This window comes from Columba livia, chromosome 14 (genome assembly GCF_036013475.1).
Source record: "Columba livia isolate bColLiv1 breed racing homer chromosome 14, bColLiv1.pat.W.v2, whole genome shotgun sequence".
Classification (NCBI taxonomy): domain Eukaryota; kingdom Metazoa; phylum Chordata; class Aves; order Columbiformes; family Columbidae; genus Columba; species Columba livia.
In genome coordinates, this window is record NC_088615.1 from 17,304,197 (window position 1) to 17,330,621 (window position 26,425).

At 47.5% G+C, this 26,425-nt stretch overlaps 1 protein-coding gene across 5 annotated transcripts in view; it reads right to left on the bottom strand.

Moving 5' to 3' along the window:
* Positions 1–23,278, bottom strand: part of UBE2D2 (ubiquitin conjugating enzyme E2 D2) — a 30,577-nt gene extending 7,299 nt beyond the window's left edge. Inside the window, exons 1-5 of one of the 5 annotated variants that reach the window (XM_065030227.1) lie at positions 22,626–23,278; positions 13,708–13,771; positions 8,609–8,640; positions 8,440–8,517; positions 8,246–8,351 (exon numbers count right to left, since the gene is read on the bottom strand). In XM_065030227.1, coding sequence (XP_064886299.1) covers positions 8,246–8,351; positions 8,440–8,517; positions 8,609–8,640; positions 13,708–13,771; positions 22,626–22,718 — 373 coding nt within the window. In that variant the 5' untranslated portion in view covers positions 22,719–23,278. Of the gene's footprint in view, positions 1–8,245; positions 8,352–8,439; positions 8,518–8,608; positions 8,641–10,471; positions 10,613–13,707; positions 13,772–16,958; positions 16,981–22,474; positions 22,545–22,625 lie in introns of those variants that run through there. The other 4 variants (XM_065030228.1, XM_065030232.1, XM_065030229.1 and 1 more) reach the window with 4 other exon arrangements.
* Between the last annotated feature and the right edge of the window lie 3,147 nt (positions 23,279–26,425).

The following is a 26,425-nucleotide window of genomic DNA, read 5'->3' on the forward strand; positions in this document are numbered from 1 at the left end:
GCCTGCCCTGCTCGACCATTGGCAAAGCAGCTCTCGAGGTGTCGGGTAGGCGGGATCCCTTCGAGTCTTGGAAAGAGCCGCAGTACAAGTGTGCGCGCTTCACAACTTCTGTTTGGAGTTTTAGCAGTAATAGAAAAATAGAGAAATTTTGCTTCCCATCAATTCAAGGGGTTCAAGTACAGCCAGTTCTCATCTCTTCACTCTTAACTGTCAAAGCAGTCCAGGCTGCAACAAAACATTAAGTGACTTAAAACACCGAGTTTAAGGTTCCCTTTCATTTAAAAAAACACTGTTTTTTCTTCAGTTTTATGTCACCAACCAAGCAGCCTACTGAACTCCAGCCCTTCTGCTGTGATCCCAGCTCCCCACTGCAGACAACACAATCAACTTCCCCTTCAGTGGGCTGCAGACTGGCCTGGACCACGTACGTACTTCCAGCAACCAAAGGAACCAGGAGAATCAAACTCACTGAGAGACTTAACAAAGCGGCCCTAAAAAAGTAATGGGCTTTGCTTCCCTACAGAGCAGCGATACAAACACACTCTCATCAAGCAGAACGATCACTTAACATCAAGAATGCTCCAGCAATGTGCTCTTTGATGCAAAATGAGGTCTACTAGCGTAACGCAGCACAACTCTGATCCAAGACTTCCCTTGACAGAGTACATAACACTCCAAAATTCAAGGACAATCTGTCTCAAGGCAGCTCCTCTGTGCAGAGGATCGTGCCATTTATAGCTTGTCAACAAGTTCAGCTAGTTCATCACCACACAATCAACCTCATCCTCTCAGCTCCTGTGCTGTGCTCTTACACCCCAAAGAGTAGCCAGCTGCTTCTGATGAGTGATTTCATCCTCCTGCTTCTGCCACACCTCAGATGAGAGGTGTGGGGAGACACACATTCAATATGTAAACTCCATGGCTGAGCTGCTTCTGCTATGAAGCAGCTCAGTCTTTAGTCAGGACAATTAATGAAGTCAGATCTCTCCAGCACCAGCCAAATGAGCAATACAGAAAACCATTTAAACCTCCATCTGTCTACTGGAGCATCAACCAGCCCAGACAAGGCTGAGAGGCACATCAAGCTCCTGGAGCTCAGGAGCTGAACAGGCCATCCTAAAAGGCATAAGCCCGCAGCTCCACAGCCAGCAGACAAACATCTCCCCTGGAGTGCCAACAGGGGGAGGAAGTCAAAGGTGCCCAGTAATTTATCCACAGCAATTATCTCCTGTTGATGTCAGGGATGAGTCCGTAACCAAGTCGCACAGGTATGACACACACATCCAAGAGCACGTAGCTGCTGCTGGAAGTTGCCTTGAGGGGCAGCAGCAGCAGCTGAGCATGAGCCAGTGTTTAACTCACCTTTACACATGTTGCTCAAGTCAATTTGGCTAGGTTGAGTTCCACAGAAGCTCAACAGTCCAGGTCATCACAAACTATATTTAAGCCTTGTTAGGGCATGACTAACCCAAAAGCTAAGCATTCTGGTTTCTTTAGATATCAGAACTAGAAAGGTGAGTATCAGTTGTGCCCTGCCACCCTGTACTAAGACAGAGAACCCAAGTCATCAAGAAGTGGAGGTGCTTGTCGTGGTTCAACCCAAGCTGGCAATGTAACCACAACAGCCACTCACACCCTCTCCAACCACCCCAAGTATGGGAGAGAATCAAAAGGGGAGAAACTTGGATTGAGATAAACACAGTTTAATAAAATAAAAGTACACTACTAGTAAATATATATTAAAAATAGAATAGAAAAGATACTCAATGTAATTCCTCACAAACTCCATCCACACCAGGCAGCCCGTCCCAGGAAGCAGCACCTGGTCCCAAAGCAAGAAGAAAAGGATAAAAGGCCCAGAGGCCGCTGCAAAACAGCAAAAGGTCAAACTAAACATACCAAACTGCTCCCCCAGCTTCAACAAAAAGAGCAAAGAAGCAAGAGAAAGAATGGAAGATCCTGACTCCGCTTAAATATGAAGCCTGACACTAATGGGCTGGAACACTCATGGGTCAGTTTGGGTGTCAGTCAAGCTCTGCCCCATCCATCCCCTTCCTCACTGCCTCACACCTGTGGGCAGGGCTCAGAATGTCCCAGGGTGTTCTCTTGTCCTCAAACTAAGTCCAAATAATGACCGTGCTAGCTATGAAAAAGAAAGGTTTCTAACTGCATGAAGGAAATGAACTTTTTCAGTTAAACCAGCACAAGTGTTTTTCATACAGAAGCCCAAAACATGACCTATAAAGCACAGACTTACTGATTATCTCCACTTTCTCAGTGAAGAAGTCAAACACAAAACTAAAGCATCCAATTTGCTTGCAAAGCCTGAATGAGTCTAATATCCATCACTTCCAGCTGTTCCCTTAATACAGGCTATTAGCCACTATAGATACTACTATTTAAGTCCAGCTGGAATTGCAAACCAACTTGGTCCAGTAAAGCACTCATCTGCGGGACATTTCAGGATGAGGAGAAGGTACTGAGGAGCAACAGAATCTCCAGTTGAATCACAGCAGGGAGATGAAGCAAGCACCAACTCTTCCAAGATAATGACCTACCCAGGAAAAAGAAATAAAAGAAAAACAAACAAACAACAAAAAACCCAAACCGAAAAACAATCTTAACTGGTGTGTTCAGATTCAACAGCTGTCTGGTGCAATGAGTGCTCTCTGAAGAAGAGATCCAATCTAGAATTCATCTGAATGTGTTTTCTTTGGCACCGGGCAGCAAACCAGATCACAAGCCTTAGCTCTCTCTTTGAAGACAAAGAGCACACCACTGGACGTGCAGAGTGAGGAGAAGAGGTAAAATGCCTTTTAAAAGAGAAGTTATTGCTGTAGACTCAACTCCTGCACAGGGAAAAAGGTCTCAGACAAGGCCAAGCCAGCCTTTGCCCACTAAAGGAAGGTCCATCCCTAAGGAAGCACAAATACTGCACCAACAAAAGTTTTATCACAGTAACAAGGAGATACCAAGACAGTTACTTCGTTTGGCAGATTGTCAGGATGACACTCACTCAGCTGCCCGTCCTACCTGAAGCGGCACAGCACTCTCAAGATGACCACGCCACGGAAAAGCTCATGCACTGACTCTGAGCAGTTGGATAAAACGGGCAGGTATCAGTTCTCACCCACCACACCAGCACTGCGAGGTCACAGGAGCGAAAGCAGCTGATCCTGCTGGCTCTGCCCCGGGTCAGAATTACACCAGTAAGTTCTTCGATGGAAAGTAACTTGTCACCTTCCAGAGGACCAGGCCACAGAGTGCTGGGCTTTTTGGATTCGGCTCATCCAGCCAAGCTGCTGAATATGAAAGTAACAAACTTCGTCAGCTCAAGTTTCATTCAGCCTGGTACTCCAGGGATTATGAAACATCTCTGCCAGCGTAAATCTGAGCTTTGGCCACATAACGCGTCTGAGAGAATTCTTAATTCCATTTCAGAGGCTTGATCCAGCTGTCCTACTTCTCACACCAGTGAGGGCTCCTCCACACCAAGGTCCATTAGATCTCTGTTCCTCAAAAATAGGAAGAAAGCCAACACCTGGAAGGAGCATTCACCTACACAATCACTATTTTTGAGCTTCAGGCCCTTTACACATGAGGCACACAGTTGTCACAAAGTTTCATCAGCACTGACAAACATTAACCCTGTAACATTAACACACAACCAAAACCAGGTTGTGTTGTACTGCCCAAGATGTTCAAGCGCTAACTTCCGTGTGACTGGCTTCCGACTGTGAATGGGCAGGATGCATCCAAGTCAATTACAGCAACTCCAGACTACACTCAATTAAATCCTATTTCTTAACCACAGTCTCATTTCAAACTCTTCCAGCAATCTTACCCAGTCTACCAGTAAGGGAACCTTTACATCTGAGCAGTTTAACCTTCTTGCTTCAAAGCAACTTGAATTCCTGTTAAATTGGTTCAACCGTTTCTGGTGACAAGAGTTTTGCCCAGTGTATCAATGGCTGAGGTTGGAAGGGATCTTAGAAGACCACCTTGTCCAATCCCCCCGCTCAAGCAGGGCCACCTACAGCAGGTTGCCCATGTTGTCCAGGTGACTTTTGAATATCCCTGAAGTGTGAGGACTCCACAGCCTCCCAAGTCAACCTGTGCCAGCGTTTCCTGATGTTCGGAGGGAGCCTCCTGGGTTTCAGTTTGCACCTACTGCCTCTTGTCCTGTCACTGGGCACCAGCAAGAACAGCCTGGCTCTGTCATCTCCCTTCACATGTTTATACACATTGTCAAGATCCCCTGAGCCTCCTCTAGTGACACAAGTACTACATTTGAGCTGCAAGACAGTGGTAACGCAAGAATCATAGTTTCTCCCAGAACCACAACACAGCACATCCGGAGACACTGATCCTCACCATACAAAGCCACAGCCCCCACCAGCCACGTAAGCACCACAACTGGCAAATTAAAACCCAAGAGGATGATTAGAAACCAATTTCCTGATTTGGAAAACTGCACTAGGAGGATCAGGCTCATCTAAGGTGCTGGGTACTTGGGATTTCCTACCCAGGAAGTCTTAGTAATGCAATTCTTCAACACCTGTAAGAGCAGCACCACAGAAAATTCACACTGCACTGGTAGGGAAGAGCTTCAAGAGTGCAAGGTGAACTCTGGAAGTGAATGAGACAGAAGTTACTCACTGCTGTTCACCAGGCAGAGTACTCCAACATATTTAATATAACTAATGAGCCATGTAGCTTATAAAACATGGTCAGGAGAACTGTGAGGGGACAGAGCAAGTCAGCCTGGCCTTTGCTGAATGAGTACTTGAGTTTAGTATTAACTCTTGCACATGCACTTGCTAAATTCAAGACAAAGTAGGATTTTCTGAAAAATGGCTGAGAGCAGTTATAATCACATTAAAACACTTTATTCTCCTGTTTAAGGCAACAGGGATTCTTATTTATGTAGACTTTGAGATAACATTAATTTAAGCTTACATATTCTGCTTAAGCTCTGGAGTTTAAATTAACCCCCAAGGTGTGTTTAAGACTATTTTGAGATGATTTATCCTACAATACGTGTTCTTTAAGAAACACTTACCTCAGAATTGCTAATACAAGCAAGTTAGCTATTCTACTGAGACACTCAGTGATGTTCTCTCAGTTCTTCAGAACCCATTTTAACAAGTCTAAGAGGGACAAACATGTTGGAAGACCAAACAAAAAGCCAAGATGCAAGTCACCTCCGCTGGCACAGCCAAGATCACTTGATAAAGTTGCTCACCAAGGGACAGAAGAGTCCTTATCTATTTAGCAGTCTGCAATAAACCTGCTCCAATAGTCCCACACTCCAGCCCTTATGATCACGCCCAAAGAGGGCAGGGGGGGCTTCCAGGCCAGATACAGCATTAAGGGTTGGACTCCATGACCTTAAAGGCCTTTCCCAACCAAAATGATTCTGTGATACTTCAAGTGCCCTCTGGAACAGCCAACTTTTTCAGTCTTTCCACCAAAAAAGTAGCACTATAGATGAAAATGAAACCACTGCACAGCCCTTCACCTTTCCCCTTGCAGGCTAGGGTGAAAAACACATGAATTCCAACATAACACCTGGCCCATGTGAGCTGGATGCTCTTTGCTAGAATTGTTTCTAGTGTTCCCCAATTTCCCTATCAGTAAAGTACAGGGTTTTTTATAGCTGTGTTCTAGTTATCTGCTTACAGATTTTAAGTTCTAACAGCTTGCTCCCAATCGCGTCCCCTTTTAAAGGGAGGCACAATTTAAGAAATACTCTAAAATCTATACTACAAACACTAAATTGCTGCTTTGGAAGGGATGTAAACTTCATGCTGAATAACTTCAGTCTTGTTATTCGTTTTTAATTACATAACCCAACAGCTTTCCCTGCTAGGAACACAGTTATTCTTTGACAAGGCTCAGAGTTACTAGAGAGCTGAAACAGCCCCAAGTCCACAACGACACAGCTCTAAACTTACTGAAAATGAGATTTCCACCCTAAATGATTGAAGTTGCCTTTGTGGAATTGATTTATACTTGTTCAAGGCAGGAATGCTTCTTTTAAGCATCAGCTCTTGCCCCTAAGCTGAGCTCTGCCCTCTGACAAGACACCCCTGTTATTTCTGAGAAACTATTCTGAATTTCTGTGAAGTCACTCTAAGAATTTCTTTGGCTGCCTTTAATTCCTTCATGAAACGAGCACCTCTTAGATTCTTGCTCCTTTTTCCAGCTGTCCTAATTCCAGTCTATCCTCCAGTGTGTTCAAGCATGCCATCTACCACCTGCTGCCTGTATGGTCACTTTAGGCTTTAAAACAAATAAAGATACCACATCACATTCCATATTCTCCAACTATTGTATTCTAACCAGTTATATGGCAATTTAATCAAAACATGACAGACATCAGTACTTGGTACCAACTTGGTGCTGTTACAGTAGCTAGTACTTGGCTGAAAGCATCTGTAAGTTAAGCTGCGTCAACCTCACGATCGCATTCCCTTTCCTGACATCACTTCCTCAGTGTCTTCAACCCACAGGGGAGACTTTCAGCCTTGTGCTCTCACCAATTCACTTTGGTCAAGAGACAAGATATTTGTCCTGGTTTTGCTAAAAAAAAGTTTCTCTTTTAGTGAATTTGCCTGTCAGCTAAAGCCTTCATATTAACTGCATTTTCCTGGAGAACCAGACACATGTTTTGGTAAACCTAGCAATGGAATGCAAACTTATTGATAAGCACAGATGGACATCTCGCAAGAGGGGCGACAAGAAACCACTGAGCAAGAAACTGACCAACTGTGTATAACATCCCATTCACGTGAATACTTCATATAAAAGTGGGAAATCACGAGGATCCCGTGTGCTTTTCCCTTTTCCCTTCTGCTTATGGCCGACATTAGGAGAGGACCTTGCTAGTCGTCCCTGCGAACTGAGGCCAGTGACAGACTGAATCCAGCTCCGATTGGCTGCAGAGTCCAGTCCAGGACTTTGGTTGCCGGCTCTGCAGTTGCTGAGACTTTCAAGATTGGTTTTGTATATTTTGTATTATTTTCTCTATTCTTATTAGTAGCATTAGTAAAACATCTTTAATTTTTTTCCAACTCTCTTCACTCTGTCCTTCCTTTCCTCCCAATCGCCTCTCCTTAGTGAAAAGGGGGGAGAGGGAGGGGGAAGTGTGGGGAGGGGGGGAGAGGGGGTTATCACTACATCTGCCAGGGTTTTATTGTCACCCCGCAATCTTAACCCTCGACAATATTATTTTGGCTTTCCACATGTTTATATAAAAGCAGAAGCCTTTAGTTAGACAGAGAAGGCTGGAACTTTTATGAGTTCGGTGAAAGGGAGACAGTTATGGTGTGCAAGGGAGGGCACCAGGAGTCATCGCTCTGAACAAAGAGCCTGGGAAGATCCCATGTAGCTGAAGGCAAAAATTACAGCCAAAAGGGCAGCATCATGGAGCTGGGACACAATGTAAGGGATGCTCTAGGCCTGCAATATCTGTAGTGTTTAACTACAAAGACAGTGTGAAGCTACAAAAACTGAATAGTCAGGACATGGTCCATGCACAGAAGAGACCATAAGTATTCTCAGTTGCCATGGCTGGATCTACAAACCACAGGGCTACATTTTCACTAGACAAAAATCAATACAACTCAGTCCTGGGTCATCTTCAAGGCATTTAAAACTCCCTATTTGCATTAAATAATAGGAATACTACTCTATCAGGGAAGGGATAGCGCACCACAAGCAAACACCTGTCACAAGGATGTTTTTAACTAGAAAAAAAGTAATAAAAACAGGGCAAGCTAGTTAAGTTTTAAAATGCTTTGGTAGTCCATGTCATTGAAAGCTTTGTTAAAAAAATGACTAACAAGTAGTTCTGATGCTCCCTTGAAACAGGGACTTTAAGATAACAGAGTGAAAGCAGATTTAGTGTTTTTCAAGGCCACAGCTGTTCCCTGATGCATTTTATTCCACGTGCATTCTGAACACTGTATTCTTCCACTGGCACAGGCCAGCTTTAATTTTGGTGGGTTTTTTATTAGACTTTGAGGTGAGGTGGCAAAAGTAGGTACTTGGTGTAGCGAAACTTATCTGATGTACCAGCAAAGATGACCAGTCCCCCATGGTCACAGGGAAACGGGACGTCCAGAGCTCCCTGCACTCACCAGGATGTCCCAGGGCTTGAGCAGCGACACAGCAGTTCTTACATCCTAAATCCTAATCAGTAATTCATTTCAGATTAAAATTAAATGAGCATTGGAGGTACCTTTTGAAATAGTTAGTGCTGGGGACCACTGTGATCGTAGAATATCAAGACAAATGCTGCCGTTACTGTTAATATTTGGATGATAGATTCTTGTTGTAAATGCAACCTGCAGAAGAAGGAAAATTTCAGTGTAGGCTCACAAATGTACATTACACCACATGGTAATGAAGAGATTTATGGTACAAGCCACTCACCTTAGGTGGTTTGAAAGGATAATCTGTTGGGAAGTGAATTGTCAAGAAAAATACTCCACCTTGATAGGGACTGTCATTCTGTTAATGAAAAAGAATCATTGCAGTTGGAGGAGGTACTACAAGAAGACTAGTCATAAAAAGCTATGAACATCAATTCTCTCATACTTACTGGTCCCATTATTGTAGCTTGCCAATGGAACACTGAAAAAGAGAAAGATTTACTTCAGTTTGGAGAAGCTCAAGTAATGAACTACTTACTTCCAGACAAAGCAGCACAGGAAAGCCTATTTTAAAACAGCCTTCTGAGAGGCTGCAGGGAAGCAAGCCAAAAAATGAAACCAAGTACCAACACTCTGCACCGACTTGGTCCGCACTTTGGGATTGCTGTGGTACCACACGTGTTGTGCCCTGCAAAAAATCCCAGTACCATAAACAAACAGATCGTTACAGTCACCATTTCAGCACCAACAAATCAGTGGGTTGAGCTTTGTTGTTTCCAATGAACCACCTGAATCAAAGCCCAGTTTCCAACGTCAGCCCTTGCAGAGCAACCTGCTAAGGTACAGTACAAACTCACACCTTGCTTAGGGGGGATCTCTCCTACACAAATCCTTGGTTAAATGGAGAGTAAGCCTAAGCTTGGTATATACCATGTGTAAAGAGGTAACCTACACCAGTAGGATCTCAATGGAATGTTTAAGCTTAGTCTCCACAAAGTCATCAAGATTTCCTTAAAGCAGCAGAAAGCAATACAAGTCTTAAGAGGATGCAGGAATGACAGTCCGCTCAATACTCGGGACCAAGGTGTGCCATGGCACACTTCAAGCTACACAGACTTCAGTTAAGTCTCACTCATATGCATCTGTCCAGGTGAACATCTTAAACTGGCAATACAGATTTGTGAAGAATGTCTTTATGCTGCAGAACACAAGGAAAACAATCAAAGCTGTTCATCTGCATGAGGCACGTCAGGAAGCTGTCAGGGTTCCTGTGTTCACAGAATCCCAGAATGTCAGGGGTTGGAAGGGACCTGGAAAGCTCATGCAGTGCAATCCCCCCATGGAGCAGGAACACCCAGATGAGGTTACACAGGAAGGTGTCCAGGCGGGTTGGAATGTCTGCACAGAAGGAGACTCCACAACCCCCCTGGGCAGCCTGGGCCAGGCTCTGCCACCCTCACCAGGAACAAGTTTCTTCTCAAATTTAAGTGGAACCTCCTGTGCTCCAGTTTGCACCCATTGCCCCTTGTCCTGTCACTGGTTGTCACCAGAAGAGCCTGGCTCCATCCTCCTGACACTCCCCCTTTCCATCTTGATCCCCAGGAATGAGTCCCCCCTCAGTCTCCTCTTGTCCAGCTCCAGAGCCCCAGCTCCCTCAGCCTTTCCTCACACGGGAGATGCTCCACTCCCTTCAGCATCTTGGTGGCTGCGCTGGACTCTCCCCAGCAGTTAAGCTCTCCAAAGGCTGAGCCAGCTTGTGCAGAGAGCACCACCTTCACTAGTTATTTGTGAAATAGTACCGGGGAAGTTTCCGTCTGCATAAATGTCAGCTACACCATATCTTCAGAGCTGGGGAGCTGTACAAGTCCCCTGTTGTTGTAAGACAAGTCTTTAATACACAGGAGCTGACAACACCCACAGCTGTGTGTTAATACTCAACTTGCAACTGGCGCCTACAGCTCTCAAGCCTACATGTGCCATAAGATGCTCCAGCCCAGAGTGGCAGTACTTGTTCTAATCTAGCATGAGCAGTTTTCAATTACACGTGGTACAGGCATTACAACTGGGAATGATCTCATACAAGGAAGGGAAATGCAGAGTGGGAACAGCCCTGCTAAGGCAAGAGGAGAGCGTTTGGTTGGAGCAGCAAGTTTGTTACAAAGGGTTTACAACAGCTGGTAACACCCACTGGGCTTTTGAGAAACTCTATAGTCAGTGTAGAGTCAGGAAATCAAGGCAGCAGCTCATGAGTTCATCTGTAGTGTTCACCCATTTTAAAAGGGTCCGACAGCTGCACAGGAAGCCCTTGTCACCTGTGGCAGGACAGTGAGGAACCCAGACCAGGAGGACAGAGGGGCAGCAGAAACCACCGTGGTTCATCACAGGAAAAACATCAAGGATTTCACACGCATCAGTGGATGCTGGTGAGCTTCACCGTGACTGCACCAGAGTACACGACAGCACTGGACATTACCTGCACACCTTTGCACACCTAAAACAGAAACTGATTTGACTATTGTCTTAAACCCAACAAGAAACCAGAAAGAAAACCACTTTCACAGCAAATCTTAACATTTTACAAGCTCTGGGGCTGGTTCTTGCCTGCCCCAAACCCAGACTCAAGGAAAGTGCTTGTTTAACCCAAGCTTTAGATTTTCACAACATCCAGAAGTTTGATAAACTAAAAGATGGATTTGTCATGCAGAGCTTATTTTCAATTGGTTCTTGACTTTGAAATCAGCTATTTAAAAAGCTATTTACAAAGTAAGGGGGTTGCTGACTTTCAGGTGCATGTTTGGAAGGAACTGCGCCATTGCAGAGGACTCTAAGTGTACCAATGTAATCCAGTGCCAAGGATATTTCCAAAACAAAGGCCAGAGATGGGTAGAAGAGGGGCTAAAATGACATTGCCAAGGTAAAGAAAATCTGGTCCCTGCAGGTAACAAGGCGGAAACAGGTCTTCACTCTCCAAAGTTTATGAACTAGAGGGACAAGAAGCTTAAAACTGGGGACAATTTGCACAGGCTGGACTAGCCTCAAAACATCACTCTGCAAGCACAGCACGTCCTGAACCCTGAGAAATGCCATTGTGATGAGGCAGCCCCAGAGCACAGGATGCTCAGAGGAGGCACCTTCCCACTGCTGTCGCTGCTGTTCGCTCACATACACCCCGAGCGTCGCTCTCAATAGTGAAAGTCTTTCATTAGAAGTCTTTCTGAAAGGTGGCACAGGAGACAAATTGAATATTACTTGAAAGCTTTGTGTTCAGTTATAACTTTTCATTATAAGCATTCACCGACTGACATCACCACCTCCTCCACCAGACAATCTCCATCACCTTCAATAGTCTTTGGAAGTGACAAAGTAGTTTATCATGGCACAAATCACACTTGCCAATTTAAGGACAGAAAAGCCTCAGAGTGGCTCTACATCTCAGTCATTTCTCTTCCATGAAACTACAGGCATCTTTAAAATACTACTTTGAAAGCAGAAATAAGATGGGGAGTACCTAGAAACAGCTGGACACTACTGCTAAAACCCCTCAAAACCAAACAGCTTTCACTCGTTTGAAAGCATTGCTGGACAGCAACATCACCACTAACTGCAGTATTTCTGTTCTCAGGTTTCAAGTGCTTTTTTAAAGCTAGTCCTAGATTGACAGCAATGTGTAAGTTCCTATACACTTCAGTACTTCTGAAGAGTTCAGAAATGACTCAGAAGATCTTGGCAGATAATTTTTTTTTCCCCTTTTAGAAAAGATACTTAAGCTTAGAGTTCTTAGCACATACATGGAGGGTTTCCCTACTTCAGTATCCCCCACCCTTGAGCTGGGACGCTTCGCTGAACAGCATGCTTGTCAGAGACCGCACTGCACAGCGAGTTCAGTGCACACTCTTCAATGGGCATCCCAGTTCTTAGGTGTTTTCTGTAGCCTTTCCTACACAGCACAGCTGCTACAAGAACACAGAAACATTTCCTCATCTCTGGCATTTTATGCATTGGCACTTAATGCATAAAACAAGTATCTTAATCTACCCATATATAACTTTACCCATGGTAAAGTTATAAGGCAAAAGGTGAACTTGTGGGTGTTCATGTCTCACTGCAAACATTCTACTGACCTTGCTCACCCTAAGCTACAACCCAAGAGCTTCACGCTGCTGTAACAAAGTAGCTCACCAGAAAGCATAAAAACCCAGTTAATATGGAAAGGGCTGCACAGCTTGCAAAACCACCGCAGTTTAAAGGCCTCTCACAGAGAAGCACCATAAAGTATGGGGCAACAATTTAAGTTGTCTTAGTCATAGCTAACCAAACCAGACTGGGAACATGACCTCCAACTAAGATAAAAAAGCATCCATATAAACACCATTAAGTCAAGTCACACGATATCTTGCCCTCCTCTCTAGGGAAAAATCCATGCAGAAGATAAAAGTAGATCATACTACTATAAAACTGTTAGACAAAACCAACTCAGGGTAGGATTTTATAGAGTAACCGCTTTTTTCCTGCTTGAACACTGCTCCTCAAGCTTCAAAAGGACAGAACAACAACTGCAGCTGGCACAAAGGTGAGCGGCCTTGCAGCAGGACAGCCGGCTGATGTGTGGGTCAGAGGGACCGTGCCGGGCTGTCCCTCACGGAACCCAACAGGGTTCCAACAGAACTGTGCTGGGCAACTTCGGGGCGCTCCACCTGCACTTCCCATCTCACAGCTCAGCAGCTGCATCCAAACCAAGCAACAAGTCAAGTCATGACAGTAGGCTTTAGACATTCTGATTTTGCTCCATGAGAAAGCCACCAGTCATATTCTTGACTGAGTGAAATCCTGCCTAAAACTTAAGAGCCAAACCTGGCTTTCAGTTCTGTTACTCTGGTACACTCTATAATTCAGTAGCACAAAACATTAAAGAACAAGTGATGTTTCCAGTGTTCCTATAACTCATTTGACCACAATAACCACTAAACTTTTAAAAAAAATCTAACATTACTTCATAATTCAAGCTTTAACTTATAAACTAGTTTCCCCTCCACATTTTAACCTCTCTTATCCCCAAGGACTACATGTAACCCTCTTAAAAATGCAGTGTTAACTCCCATGTGAAATACAGTTAACCCCGACCTTGCTGGACTAGCATCTAAGATTAGAAGTAGCTTGGTTTCCTTGTACAGGACTGTGGGACTACACCATATATAGTTTAAGTATCAACGTTCAGAAAGTCGCATGCAGCTGCTTGCTGGTTTGGCCACAGAGCTACTGAAGTTTCAATAGCTTCATACCCCATGAGAATGCCAGAGCAGTTAATTCTAAAGGTGTAATTTAAGATGTCCCCAGCACAGACACTTGCCCAGCGAATAAAATGGGAGTAACACAAAACTCCTGTGATACACAAGAAAGGTATTAAGAGATACAGAAGGACAACAAATTTAGGATTAGCATCTAGTATTCTAAGAAAAAGAAACAGATAATTTCTCCTTGTTAAGGAACAGGACATTCCACTTTAGAAGGAAAAGAGATTGCAAGTGTTTGCTAGCAGTAGCATACTTACTGTCATCACCAACAGGCCCTGCTGAACACTGTGCTGGAGGGTCACGTGCCAGGTCATTCAACTCCTGAAAAACAGGAAAAGTTTGTTTCTTTTAGTTTCCAACCCCATCATGCCGTTGCTAAAAACGCTGCTAGTGGCACTTTGGCTGCCTCTCTTGGTCATGGAGATTAAGCTCACAAGAGTAGTAACACCAAAAAACTAACAGCCAGGACCCCAGAAAGCAAATTTGCATCTTAAATCCAGGTAACACATTTGGCACATGCAGCAGCTTCCTCTCTAGGTTTCCACACTCTATTAAGTCACTGCAATCCTCATCAAGTCCCAGGGTCTATCAGGTTTGCCTTCATTGATAATAGAAGTTAAGAAATCCCAAGCATTACCAGGGTATCACCTACTGCACCATCTCCAAGTCAGAGACACAATGGCCTCAATCCAACAACTCAGTCTCAGCCTTATTTCATCCCCGGTATTGTAACAGCTCCCAGGTTACTCCAGCTGTACTGATCTAGTTTATCATCACACACCTGCAGGAGCCTTTCTGCAGTACACAAAGCTTCAATAATTGTTTCATCTGCAGATGCACGCACCAGTGAATATAGGTGGTTAAACAGAACGAAATACAAAGCCTTCTCTACCTATAAAACCGCTAGCCCAGGAATGGAAATTCTCACTTAAGTAGCTGTGTCAGTCAAGCTTTCCTGTGAAGAAACCCTATTATGAGTCTCAATTGCTCCAGCTGAATGGTTTGAGCAATTCAGAATACTTCCGAACTGCAACAAGTTTCAATTTGAAGCAAAATCTCAGCCTGGATCAGAAAGAGTCCGCACACTGTCACCAGTATCTCACACGAGCAATTTGCTCAGGAAGTGGACATTCAGTGGGAAGTGCAAATAGAGCAAAACTTTACAGTCGAACTTTGCTCTATTTCTGGCTCAGCCACTCACTTGCTTTGCATGACAGGCCCAAACAACTTTTTTCTGTGCTAGGTCAGTCTAGAAAGCTAAAGCTAAACACCAGGCAGCTGTTAGGACATTCAGGAGCTGCTCCCATGCAGTCCCTGGCCCCCTGTATGTTCAGCTCCTCACCTCCCAGCCTGCACAGCTTCCCAGCAACAGCCCACAGTGGAGTCTCTGGTACCAGACTTCTGAGGCTTTGATAGATACAATATTCAAGGACAAGGACCAAGGCAAGCTGATTGCAGGAATGGAAAAAGCCCACCACTTAGTGGCTTTCTGTACAGGCAGTACTTAAGCTCTTGAATAGACAGACCCTGGGAGTTCCAGGTTCTAGGCGTGAGTTGGTAGGTCACCAAATTCTCTTCTGTCACAACACAAGAATGCTGCCTTACATCAAACAGGTGAATCCTGGGATTATCCCCTCAGTACGCAGTCCCCACGTCTTGCAGTGGAGATGCGAAGCTCTGCACACCTCGGCTCCTGTAAAGCACACGCAAGTCTGGTTTTGCTCTCGGTGTCTCCCAGCTCCTTAAGAGACCAGCTGAAAACACCAGGCTGCTGAGGCTTCTCTAATGGTCCTATGAGCTTCTCACAGCACTGACCCAAGCAAACCTTGCTTCCACTCTTTGTGGTTCATCACAGACTTGGACAGGAGTAAATACTGAGCATGCAGCACCTGCTGAAGAGCCTTCTGTCCCCCAAAAGCAGAGGGCATCTTCAGATATCCTCCAAAGGACAAAAGCCTTTCAGCACTGTCAGTTACACACATCAGTTCATAGTAGTCAACTTCAGCCAAGTGAGGATTCCCTCCTTACCTCTGGTTGAAAGAATCAGCTTGCACAAAGATCAGTAACACGCTCTCCCTCCCCACCACCTGTATACACCTCTCTGCTTTAACTCCAGGACATTAAATATCAAGTACAGTACTGAGCAACAGGAGAACACTGCTCTACCCTAGAGAAGTGCAGGTACTATAAAAGCATTCAGACAGCACCAGTCCGAAAAGCACAGAGTAGTCGATCGCACCATGCTCTGCTTCAGCACCAGCAAGAGACACCCTGTACAGTGAGCACAACGGGACGTGCGGTCACACACGCAGCTTCACTGGGGACACAGGTTCTTCATGGTCACTCTACAGTCACAGCTACAGAGAATGAAGGGAGTCTCCACATGCACTAATTCAGAAGTATGGGCATGAAAACTTAAAAACAGGAATACACCAACTCTTTCTGAAGTTATGCAGTGTACACTTCCAAATGCTATTGAACTCCAATCTTCTGGATTACACTATTTAATGCTGCAGTACTCAAAATCCCAAACACATCTATTAAAAACCCACACACACATCTCAACCTCTCTTCCTTACCATTTCTCATCCCCTTCACTCCTGTTTTACGCATAAATATGATGCAACAACACTAAACTTGAAGTACAATTCTAAGCATCAATGTTTTCCATGTAAAACCACAACCTACTATGGATTATATTTCAAAGCCTAGCATGCACCTTCCCAATTAGAAAAGGGAAATAGTGACAAACAGGGGCTGCAGCTTGAGCATGTGTTCTACCAGCTAGTAGAATACACAGCTCCAAAGCTGCCCCAACATTCATCCCACATCCCGCTGCTCAAAAAAAAAAAATAAAAAAAAAATCACTGTTACACCAAACTGGACGAAACAACACAGCCCCAGTGATAGCACCAGGTATGTCCCACCACAGATGTAGAGGCAACAATGAAGTTTAGTTCATAGCAGCCCTTTCCTCATCAAAATACTGTTTCTTCCTCTTCCACCTTCAGCTCCAGCTAGAAGGAATACTGTTTTTCTGAAGCCACGCACAGTATCTCCCTTGAAAAGAGATGACTTTACAATGGATGCTCATACCACTTGTGTCACCAACGCTGTTGTCACCTAAGGCAGCATTTCAGGTTCTGCTCTAGAAACTCACAGATTCAAAGTGTCACAGATTAAAAGTCCTGTGTAAAAAGCAGCACATAAGCTCCTTGCACTTGGAAAAGTTTAGCACCAACTCCCAACTCAAACCCTTGTAATAGAAATCCTCTAAATTTTTGTAGAGCAGCTCAGATAAGGAAGATGTTGAAGCTCACAGGGCAGCTCTGGACACAGCCACTTGTCACAGCAGAGCACTGCATCTCCACACACACACTTTCTGGATTTCCTGGCAGGGTACAGACAATTGCTTCTAACACACTTCTCTTCAGGCTGCCATGCCAGTAAAACTTCTCCTGCTCACTTGTCAGACCTGCAGAGCCAAGTTTAAAAACAGGAATGGTACCTGCATACAGCTGCACTGATCCAGGTGCAGATGGAGACAAGCACCCACTGCTGCAGCACAGTCCCAAGCTTTTGCATCCAAGAGGTTATTTTTGCCTTCTGAAGACTTTGGTGCAGTTTCCACAGCCCTGCTAACACAACCCCACACCTAGTGAGGTCTTTGCTTTCAGATATTCCTGAGGGAGACTGAAAACCAGCTAGTTTACCTGAACAAACAACTCTGGAGTTCCCATAAAAGTGGAACTCAAACCTAGAGGATTCAATTACAGCCTGGTATCATCTACAAACCAGAGCCATTCCTGCCGTATCAGGCCCAGCAAGGTTTCTCCAGCTCCTCACCATCTGGGAAGGCTGGTTGGTCAATGGTCAAGTCTAATCTTGACAACACCGATTTCCAACCAATACCTGAAGCAAGCTGTAGCCAGTTCCCATTTGAGACAGTTTCTGATCCTTAAACAACATGCAGAAGGTTTTGCTTTTAGGAACTTAAAAAGCTAAGAATCCAGCAGCCTTGGGTGTGAGTTGTTCAGGTCCCAGGAGGCCACCTCACCACTGAGTGCCTTCAGCTGGAAAGCCAACTCACAGAACTTCACGTTTCTGCCCTGTTCCCTACAGCAAAACACCCTTGAGGTTGGGCCCACTGCTGCAGATCATACCATTAACCCGACCCAGCTTAGAGTTGAAAGTATTAATTAGTTCCTCCGCAGAAACGAGGAAGTGGAAACGTGGTGCAAAGCAAAAGGTGTCTCGCCCAAAGGCAAAGCTGAATGAAACTTCTACCACCACACTCCTGGGCTGGTTATCCTGAAAAAAGCTAAAAAACTCATACAAGAAATGGGCATTTAGGCCCCTAAATCAGATTTACTTGTGTTGATCAGTTCCCAACAAAAGACACCGCTGCTCAGGGATTCCAGGAAAACACATAAGGAAGCTGGAGTGTGCTGAAGTGACAGAGCCCGTCACCGCACTGCCCAAGCCAGTGACACCTCAGGCACGGGGGACAGCCGGTATCAAACACAAGTGCTTCAAGTTTTACCTCAAAGTCTATCTCTGCACATTAAGCTCAAATTAGTTTTAAACTCCAAAAGATATTTGCCTTAAACCTTGACATTGTTAAAGTAGTTAAAATTTAAAGTAGTTCAAATTTATTCCGCTAGACAACAATTCTCTCCTAAGTCTACCATGCTCCTGGTAAAGACTGCTTTGGCCATAAACCTATTTTTAAGGATTTTACATTAATGCTAATACAGCCTTTAGTCAAAATAATTAACGTGACTAGCAACATCAAAAAGCCAACCAAGCAAGAAAAGAGCCAGAATCCTCCAGCAGCCAGTTCCAGCAGTTTTAATAAACCTTAGTACATGGCAGCATCCCCCAAACACACTTCAACACACCAGACGTGTGACTGCAAACAGCCAGGGACCATCCACAGCCTGTCAGCTTGCTCTCCAGCATCTCCCTCCCTGCTCCAGTCCGAGCTGTCCCTCTGCTCACACACACAAAGGTCAGATCTGATTCCCTACAGCAGTAGGAGTAGTTACATTCATACGGTACTAAAACTACATTCAGCAATTTGAAGGCAACCATGAGGTTGATGTGGTGAAAATGGTTGGACCCCCCTGCCCTACAGCATCCACAGCTCTGCAGGACTTCCACGGTTCCAGAGTATCTGCCATTCTAAGGTAACCTCTCCTACTAACAGATTCATTTTAATTTTCAGAAAGATTTTAATCCTTTCCCCTTGACAGAATCTGCTCTTTCAATGCTTGAAAAGGCTCAGATCCACTGACTGAGTTCTTGCAACTCTGCAAGAGTTAAAAGGCAAGTAGTTCAGTAGCACAAGAATCCAGCTGCATGAAGCACAGGAGTACCCCAGGTACACATTATAAAGAAGCTCTGATGTAACTGTCACCCCCACTTTGTTTTTAAAGCCTGAACAGCAAGAACACCAAAGCAATGAATGTATAACCCTCTCCTGGTGTGGAATCTGCGTACCAGAAAGCCAAGCCGGCCAGCAGAAGCTGCAGCAGCATTCCCTGTCCCAGCGACACAGGAGGTCTGCACCGCAGATGGGCTGCACCGGCAGACAAGGCTGTTAACGGAAGGACCGAGCTGTTCCCACCAGCTGCTGCAAAGCAGATCTGGTTGTGCAGAAACAACCCCAAGTATCCCAGTAAGGTAGCTCACAACTCAACACCAATGCTGTTCAACTAGCCGGTCTAACGCATCCCACCCGCGGGCAGTGCTTGTCCTGGCACAAGCAATATTCAAACATCTCAGGAGGTCAAGCAGCTCTGGACTACAAGCAAGCCCATCATCTTCCACAGCTCAACAGGGACATTGCTATGGCACAGAGTGTAGTTCTGCAAAACATTACCTGGTTTTGAGCCTCTAAATTATAAGCAGTAATAAGCCACTGTTGCTCTGCCACAAGACAATGTTTTACTTCAGCACAGCTTCTGATTTCCCCCTCCCCCTCGTTACAGGGTCCATCAACCAGTTCATGTGGGAGAAACCCATAAAAGCCAACAAACTAACCTTTTACTTGCTCTCCCATTCAGAGAACTCCAAACAGTGCCCTACTTGTTCAGTTATAGGTAACACATCCCCTAAAGATAAGGCACACAGATGAGGATGTGGCTGAATCCAAAGTACTTCTGCTGAAACCTTAAAATGGAAACCATTCATTACGGCCCAGCAGTTATCCCTCCCATCCTGCCTCTGGATATCTTCACATTGAGATTTTATATATATATATATATATAATCTCAAAGAAACACGACCTATTTTTAGAAAAATATATCCATGATAAAATAACAATGAAGTTGCTATACTTCACTGTTACCCCCACACTTGACAGGGACTCTGGCTGGCATCATTTCCTACATCCCAAACATCTCTCACAAGGAAAGACCTCCAAGTTTAAGACCTGCATAAGAACCTAAGCAAGAATTAAGAACATCACTGCCTGAAAGGCTCCGGTGAATATACAAGCAGGAATCTGATAGCAGGTTTCACGTCTGAGCTCTTCCGGAGCATCTGCTTCAAGAACAGCTGCTGCTTTGTGCAGACGCATTATCCCAGCTCAAGTCTCTAAACAACCACAAGAACAAGCAAGTCCCCAGAGACACGCTGGGACAGACCACAGAGGTTCTCGAGCCATCTCGCACAGCAGCAACAACACTTACCCACCTGCAGAAAACTTCTTGTTCTGCCCCTCTTCCAGCCCAGGAGAGGGCAACATGCAAGAGACCATTTCAGGTGTTACTGTATCAAAGGTTTACCCTTGAGGTTTTCTGCTGGTTTCCAAGTTCTCATCCCTGTATTATCCAAGGACACACACATTTCGGAGAAATCCTCATAGTCTGCAGTCAAGCATAAAACCCAAACGGCCAAGCACAAGAGCCAGGGGCAAGACTGAGACCTGATACACTGAGACTGATAACACCCTCTAAAAATGCCTAAGCAGCAGCTTTCCTTCCCATCACTCCTTTGTACTCAAGTCTACCGGGATTATTTCCACTTAATCCACATTCCGCGGGCTTTTGTTCTTGCCACAAGGTGCAACAGCAAAGGTCGGAAATTTGCTGTTCCCTTGCTATCCCAAAGGGACGGTCACTGTGTGGGGGACACCGCTGCTCTTCCCAGGACCAGAACAAAAATGAGACGATAGGAACACCCTCCACGGGGTTTAAAATAGCTCGAGTGTAAACAGCCAGTGATTATTACTCAAGTAGCTGAGCAAGACAGCCACAGTAACTCAAGAGTGCTCTTTTCCAGTCTGTAGCTTAACTACCATTTAACTTTGAAAGCATTTGGACTGCCAGAAAAAGAGGTTTTATTTACCTTCACATACTTTGTTTCTGTTGGAAGTGTTGCCTACAGCCCCATCACCTCCTTCCTCAAGAGCCACCGCTCCGATTCCACTGAAACACTTGGTACTTTGCAGAGCTCAATCCACACCATCGCTTTGGCGACACTCTCGCCCCACTTCCCAAGCCTCTAAAGGCTCTTGTAACCTTACACAGCCCCCATTATCCCACAGGATCCTTTATCATTGAAAAGCAGCACGAACAATCAGACCATGAGCGCAATGTTAACAAAGACTCGACACATTCAGCTCCGCTCCTGTTAAAAAACAGAGACTAGAAACAGAAGTGCTCTGAAACAGTGTTGAATCCTGAACCTCAGCACCCACTGAACTGCAATAACGCACGTTCCCAGCGACCTGGCAGGAGATAGAGCCAGTCCACAGGAACCCTGTGCTATCAGCAGTGATGCTGGGGGGCACAGCCCACTCCCCAGGAGGAATCGCTCCTTCAAAACACCCACAAACGCTCCATAGAACAGCCCTCATGTTACACTGAATATCAGTAAAATACATGACTGAATATCACAGAGGAGCAACACTCAGCTGGACAACAACTTCCTTACGTAACCCATTACTGTACGCTTATATGAAGTTTCAATACACTAAAATTATATTTGAAGTCCTTCCCTCTCAAGCTCTATCTATTCCAGGAGCACACACAAGCCTTCAAGCTCTCTTCAATTCTCTTCTTCACTTTAGCTTTAATTTGATCAGTACCACACACGAAGCTCCACAAAAACTTCAAGATAACCTACAATCAAAGCAAATATGTTAACACATGATCCAAATTTGACGCTACATACATAACAAGACAGAGCTAGCAAAGTGACCCTAAATTAGGCAGTAGATTCACGCCTGGTTCTAGACAAAAGTCAGATTTGCACAGTAATCAAGACCAGAAACCCTACTGGGAGGACTGGCTTCTAGAGCCCTGCGTGGAGACTCCAAACTGACAGCTACACGTTTAGTAGGGAAAAGGATATAAACTCCCTGCCTGGCTCACCAAGGGAACTTCAATACTCCGCTCTCGGACAGAGGGTTTTTTCCTGCTAAAAGACACTATGATGACCAGGCAGAGCCGGGTTTTAAGGCCACAGGGGGCTCAGCAGCCGTGCTCTCCTGAAAGGGCAGGACACCGAGCGCAGGGCACCGGCACCCACACCTTTCCCTGCTGGATGACTCAGGCTGTAGAGCAGCAGCGGCTCCGTTACACCGATAAATCACACTATTCGGACGAGCTGAACATGACAAGTTCGCTACACCCCGCGTTCAGTACCCAACCCCATCGCTCCTTGAGGGAGGATCGGAGCCCAAACAAGCTCCGCCGAAACTTCCAGCGTCTCCCGGGGGCCCCACGCGTGTCCGGCCCCACGGCCCCGCGCTCCCCAGGCCGCGCAGCCCCCGCCCGGCCCGGCCCCACCGCCGGCGCCCCCTCGCGGCCCCAGGGCCCGGGCTCCCGGGGCCACGTTGCCTCGGCAGGGCCCGGCCGCCCCCGGGGCCAGAGCACAGCCCCAAACCCCAGGGAGGCGCCCGGGGAGGAGGGACCTTCCCGGGGGAGCAAACAAAGCCCGAGCGGGCAGGCCCGCAGCCCCCGCGCCCGGCCCGCAGCGCCGAGAGCAGCCGGGGAACGGCTCCTCCGCCCCCACCTCCCCCTGGCCCCTCAAGGCGGGCGGGGAAAGGCGCCCGGAGCCCCCCAGGCCGCGGCCGGCAGCGGAGCGACCCCGCGGCGGCGGGCAAGGCCCGGCCCGGCCTCCCCTCCCTCCCTCCCTCCCGCAGGCCCGGGCGGCGGCGGCCTACCCGGGTTATGTAAGGCGGGCGGCGGGTCGGCGGGGCCGGGCCGGCCGGGGCGCGGGGCGCTGCCCTTACCTTGTGGATTCTCTTCAGCGCCATTGTGTGCGCGAGGCGGCGAGGAGGGGCGGGCGGGGAGGGGGCAGCCCGCGGGGACTATTTTCCGAGGGGGAGGGGGGGAAGGAGGAGCGCGGAGGTGGCGGCGGCGCGGAAGAAGATGGGGGAGGGGAAGGGAGGAGGGGAAGGAGAGAGTGAGGGGGGAGGGAAAGAGGGAGGGGGCCCCCCCAGAAGGCAGCGGCGGCGGAGGGGGGGGCCGGGGCCTCGGGCGGGCCGGCCGGGCGCGCTGCTCGCTGGCGGCTCCGCTGAGCTGGAGCTCGCTGCCGCTGCCGCAGCTCCTACCGCATCCCTCCGCCGCCTCTTTATGCGCTGGCGCTTCCTCGCTGGCCTTCCGCGTATCACTCCGCCACCGCGCTCCGACCCCCCCCGACGCGCTCCGCCGCCCTCGGATGGCGGCGCGGTTGGCGGCGCGGAGTCGGCCGCCGCGACAGGGCCGAGGCCGGGCCGGGGGCGGAGGGGGAGGCCCTGGCGGAGGAGAACAAGAGCGGGGCACGGCGTGGACTATTTGTCCTGCGTCCGCCGTACAGAACTCTCCAGAAGGGGGAGGGGGAGAGCGCGGAAGGATACAGCGGCTGCGTGAGGCGCGGCTCGTCCGCGAGCGCGTGTGACGGCGGCTTCTCGCGAGAAGGCGGCACCGGAAGAAGTCCCGGCCGCGCCGCCGCTGTGGGGCTGGGGCTGGGCCGGCGCGGCCCGGGAGGAGGCGCCGCCGCCCCCGTGGGTCTGCGGGTGGTGGAAGTTGAGGCCTCGGGGGGCCCGAGGCATCCTCCCGGCCGTGGGCTGGGGCCTATGGGTCGCCGCCCGGTGGTGACCCCGGCTGGGGCAGGCAGAGACCCCCGGGAACACATGAAGTGGCGCCAGGAGTGGTGCTGGTGACACGGGGTGCCCTGCGGGGGTGACACTGGCCCAGCGACCCCGTGGGTAGAGACACGGGGCTGGCAGGTGGTCACGCAGTTTTAGGGCTGGGAGAGTGGGGGAACAGAGCCACAGAATCCCAGAGTGTCAGGGGTTGGAAGGGCCCTGGAAAGCTCATCCAGTGCAATCCCCCCATGGAGCAGGAACACCCAGATGAGGTTACACAGGAAGGTGTCCAGGCGGGTTGGAATGTCTGCACAGAAGGAGACTCCACAACCTCCCTGGGCAGCCTGGGCCAGGCTCTGCCACCCTCACCTGGAACAAGTTTCTTCTCATCTTTAAGTGGAACCTCCTGTGTTCCAGTTTGCACCCATTGTCCCTTGTCCTGTCACTGGTTGTCACCAGAAGAGCCTGGCTCCATCCTCCTGACACTCCCCCTTTCCATATTGGTCCCCATGAATGAGTCCCCCCTCAGTCTCCTCTTGTCCAGCTCCAGAGCCCCAGCTCCCTCAGCCAAGAGTCCGCCCAGCAGGTCACATTGTGGCTGCGTAATAAAGGTTTGAACCATTGAACAGGCTTTTATTTACATGGCAAAGTACCTCCAATACAACACCGAGCTTGCCAAGCATACCAGAGACACAGTGTTGAGTGAAGAGCACAAGCTCGGTGACCAAGTGCAGGACTCGGGACCCTCCCTGCGCCCACGGGGCCAGCGGTGTCACCGGGGGAGACGAATGTTCTCCAGCAGTGACAGCATCCATAGACCCAATGCCAAATGTAGAAGTAAAATTAATTCCATCCAGCATCTCCGTGGAAATCAGCGGTATGGACAATAATAGGAATTGTTTACAGGTGACTAAGCAGCTTGTATCAGAAAAAAGGCCATCAGAGAATGTTTCTGGGTGCTGCCAACGATCTGAAGGGTTCTGTGTCTTATGAGGAGAGACTGAGAGAGCTGGGGCTGTTCAGCTGGAGAAGAGAAGCCGAGAGGGATCTGATCAATGGGATCAGCATCTCAGGGTGGGTGTCAGAGGATGGACCAGACTCTGTTCAGTGGTGCCCAACGCCAGGGTGAGGGGCAACGGGCACAGACTGAAACACAGGAGGCTCCATCTGAACATGAGGAGCTGGAGGGTGCTGGACACTGAACAGGCTCCCCAGGGAGGTGTCACGGCCCCAACCTGACAGTGTTCAAGAAGAGACTGGACAACGTCCTCATGGTGTGACCTGTGGGGTGTCCTGTGCAGGGACAGGAGTTGGACTCCATGATCCTTGTGGGTCCCTTTCAACTCAGGACATTCTGTGATTCTATGACTTCTCAGAGGTCTGCACAGCAGCCAAGATTAAACTCATCTCAGAAAAAAAGTGTTGGATTTTGTCCCCAGATTGGAAAATTATTTTTCCTTCACGGTAGCACCAGAAGCAGTCTGGATGGCTGATTTTCCTTGTCAAGCTTCAAAAAATCCTCTCTTAGTAAAGCATTGTAAAACTCAACCCAGGAATCAACCGTTTGGAAAATAAAGAGATCGGAAAATAGTTTTGTGGTGGTTTTAGTACCAGGGATAATGATGATCTGCTGATTTTTACCAGAGGTACATGAACTTCTCAAAGAGATAAGAGATGGAAGTAGGAAAGTCATTTTTGTTGTTTTTCACAAAATCCGTCCCCTGAGGGCTGCAGGAAGGCAGATCTGGGCTGCAGGTTCTGAGCTTCGGCTGTAGCTGTGGTGGGTGACGTGAACTTGCTGTGGGCAGTTGGACACTGGGCCGTGTCTCTGTTTCCCTCAACATTCACAGTTAGATCTTGGCCTGGTGTGGCAATAGGTTGAACACTTTCCACGGCAGCTCGGACACGTCCAGAAACGCCGTAACACGCAGGAACCATCAGGCACAAGCAAACATTAACCTGAGCGACAGGGAGCGCAGCCAGGGAATACCTGGCCCGGCTGAGCTCGAGGTCAGGCTTTCCCCTCCTGGCATTTTGCCCCACCGCACCATGGTTTTCACGTCTTTGACATTCTTTTTCCCTTTCCCGCTTTGCTGAGGTTCCTTGTTTAGATTTCCCCCTTGCGGCCCTGCCTGCAGCCCTTTCTCACCACCCAGCTGCCTCGTGTCTCTCCATTTCTGCTTGTCAGGAATTCCTTATCCCCCCTGCTGCCCGTCTCCCTCGCTTCTCTTCGCCTCACCTGTGACTGTTGCCGGTGTCCTGCGTTTCTCAGCCTCTTCCCACCCCTGCCCCAACACGCAGACAGTGGCACTGACCCACGTTCTAAACCGAGTGAAAGGGCCAAACCTGGCTTTCAGTTCTGATGCTCTGGTGCACTCTATAATCCAGTAGCACAAAACATTAAAGAACAAGCGATGTTTGCAGTGTTCCTATAACTCATCTCACCACAGTATCCATTAAACTTTAAAAAAATCTAACATTACTTCATAATTCAAGCTTTAATTTACTAACTAGTTTCCCCTCTATTCACATTTTAACCTCTTATCCCCAAGGACTACATGTAACCTTCTTGAAAATGCAGTGTTAACTCCCATGTGAGATACAGTTAACCCTGACCTCGCTGGACTAGCATCTAGGATTAGGAGTAGCTTGGTTTCCTTGTACAGGACTGTGGGACTACACCATATATAGTTTAAGTATCAAAGTTCAGAAAGTCGCATGCAGCTGCTTGCTGGTTTGGCCACAGAGCTACTGAAGTTTCAATAGCTTCATACCCCATGAGAATGCCAGAGCAGTTAATTCTAAAGGTGTAATTTAAGATGTCCCCAGCACACACACTTGCCCAGTGAATAAAAAATTATTCATTTTTTCCCATCCCACCATGTTCCTGTTCT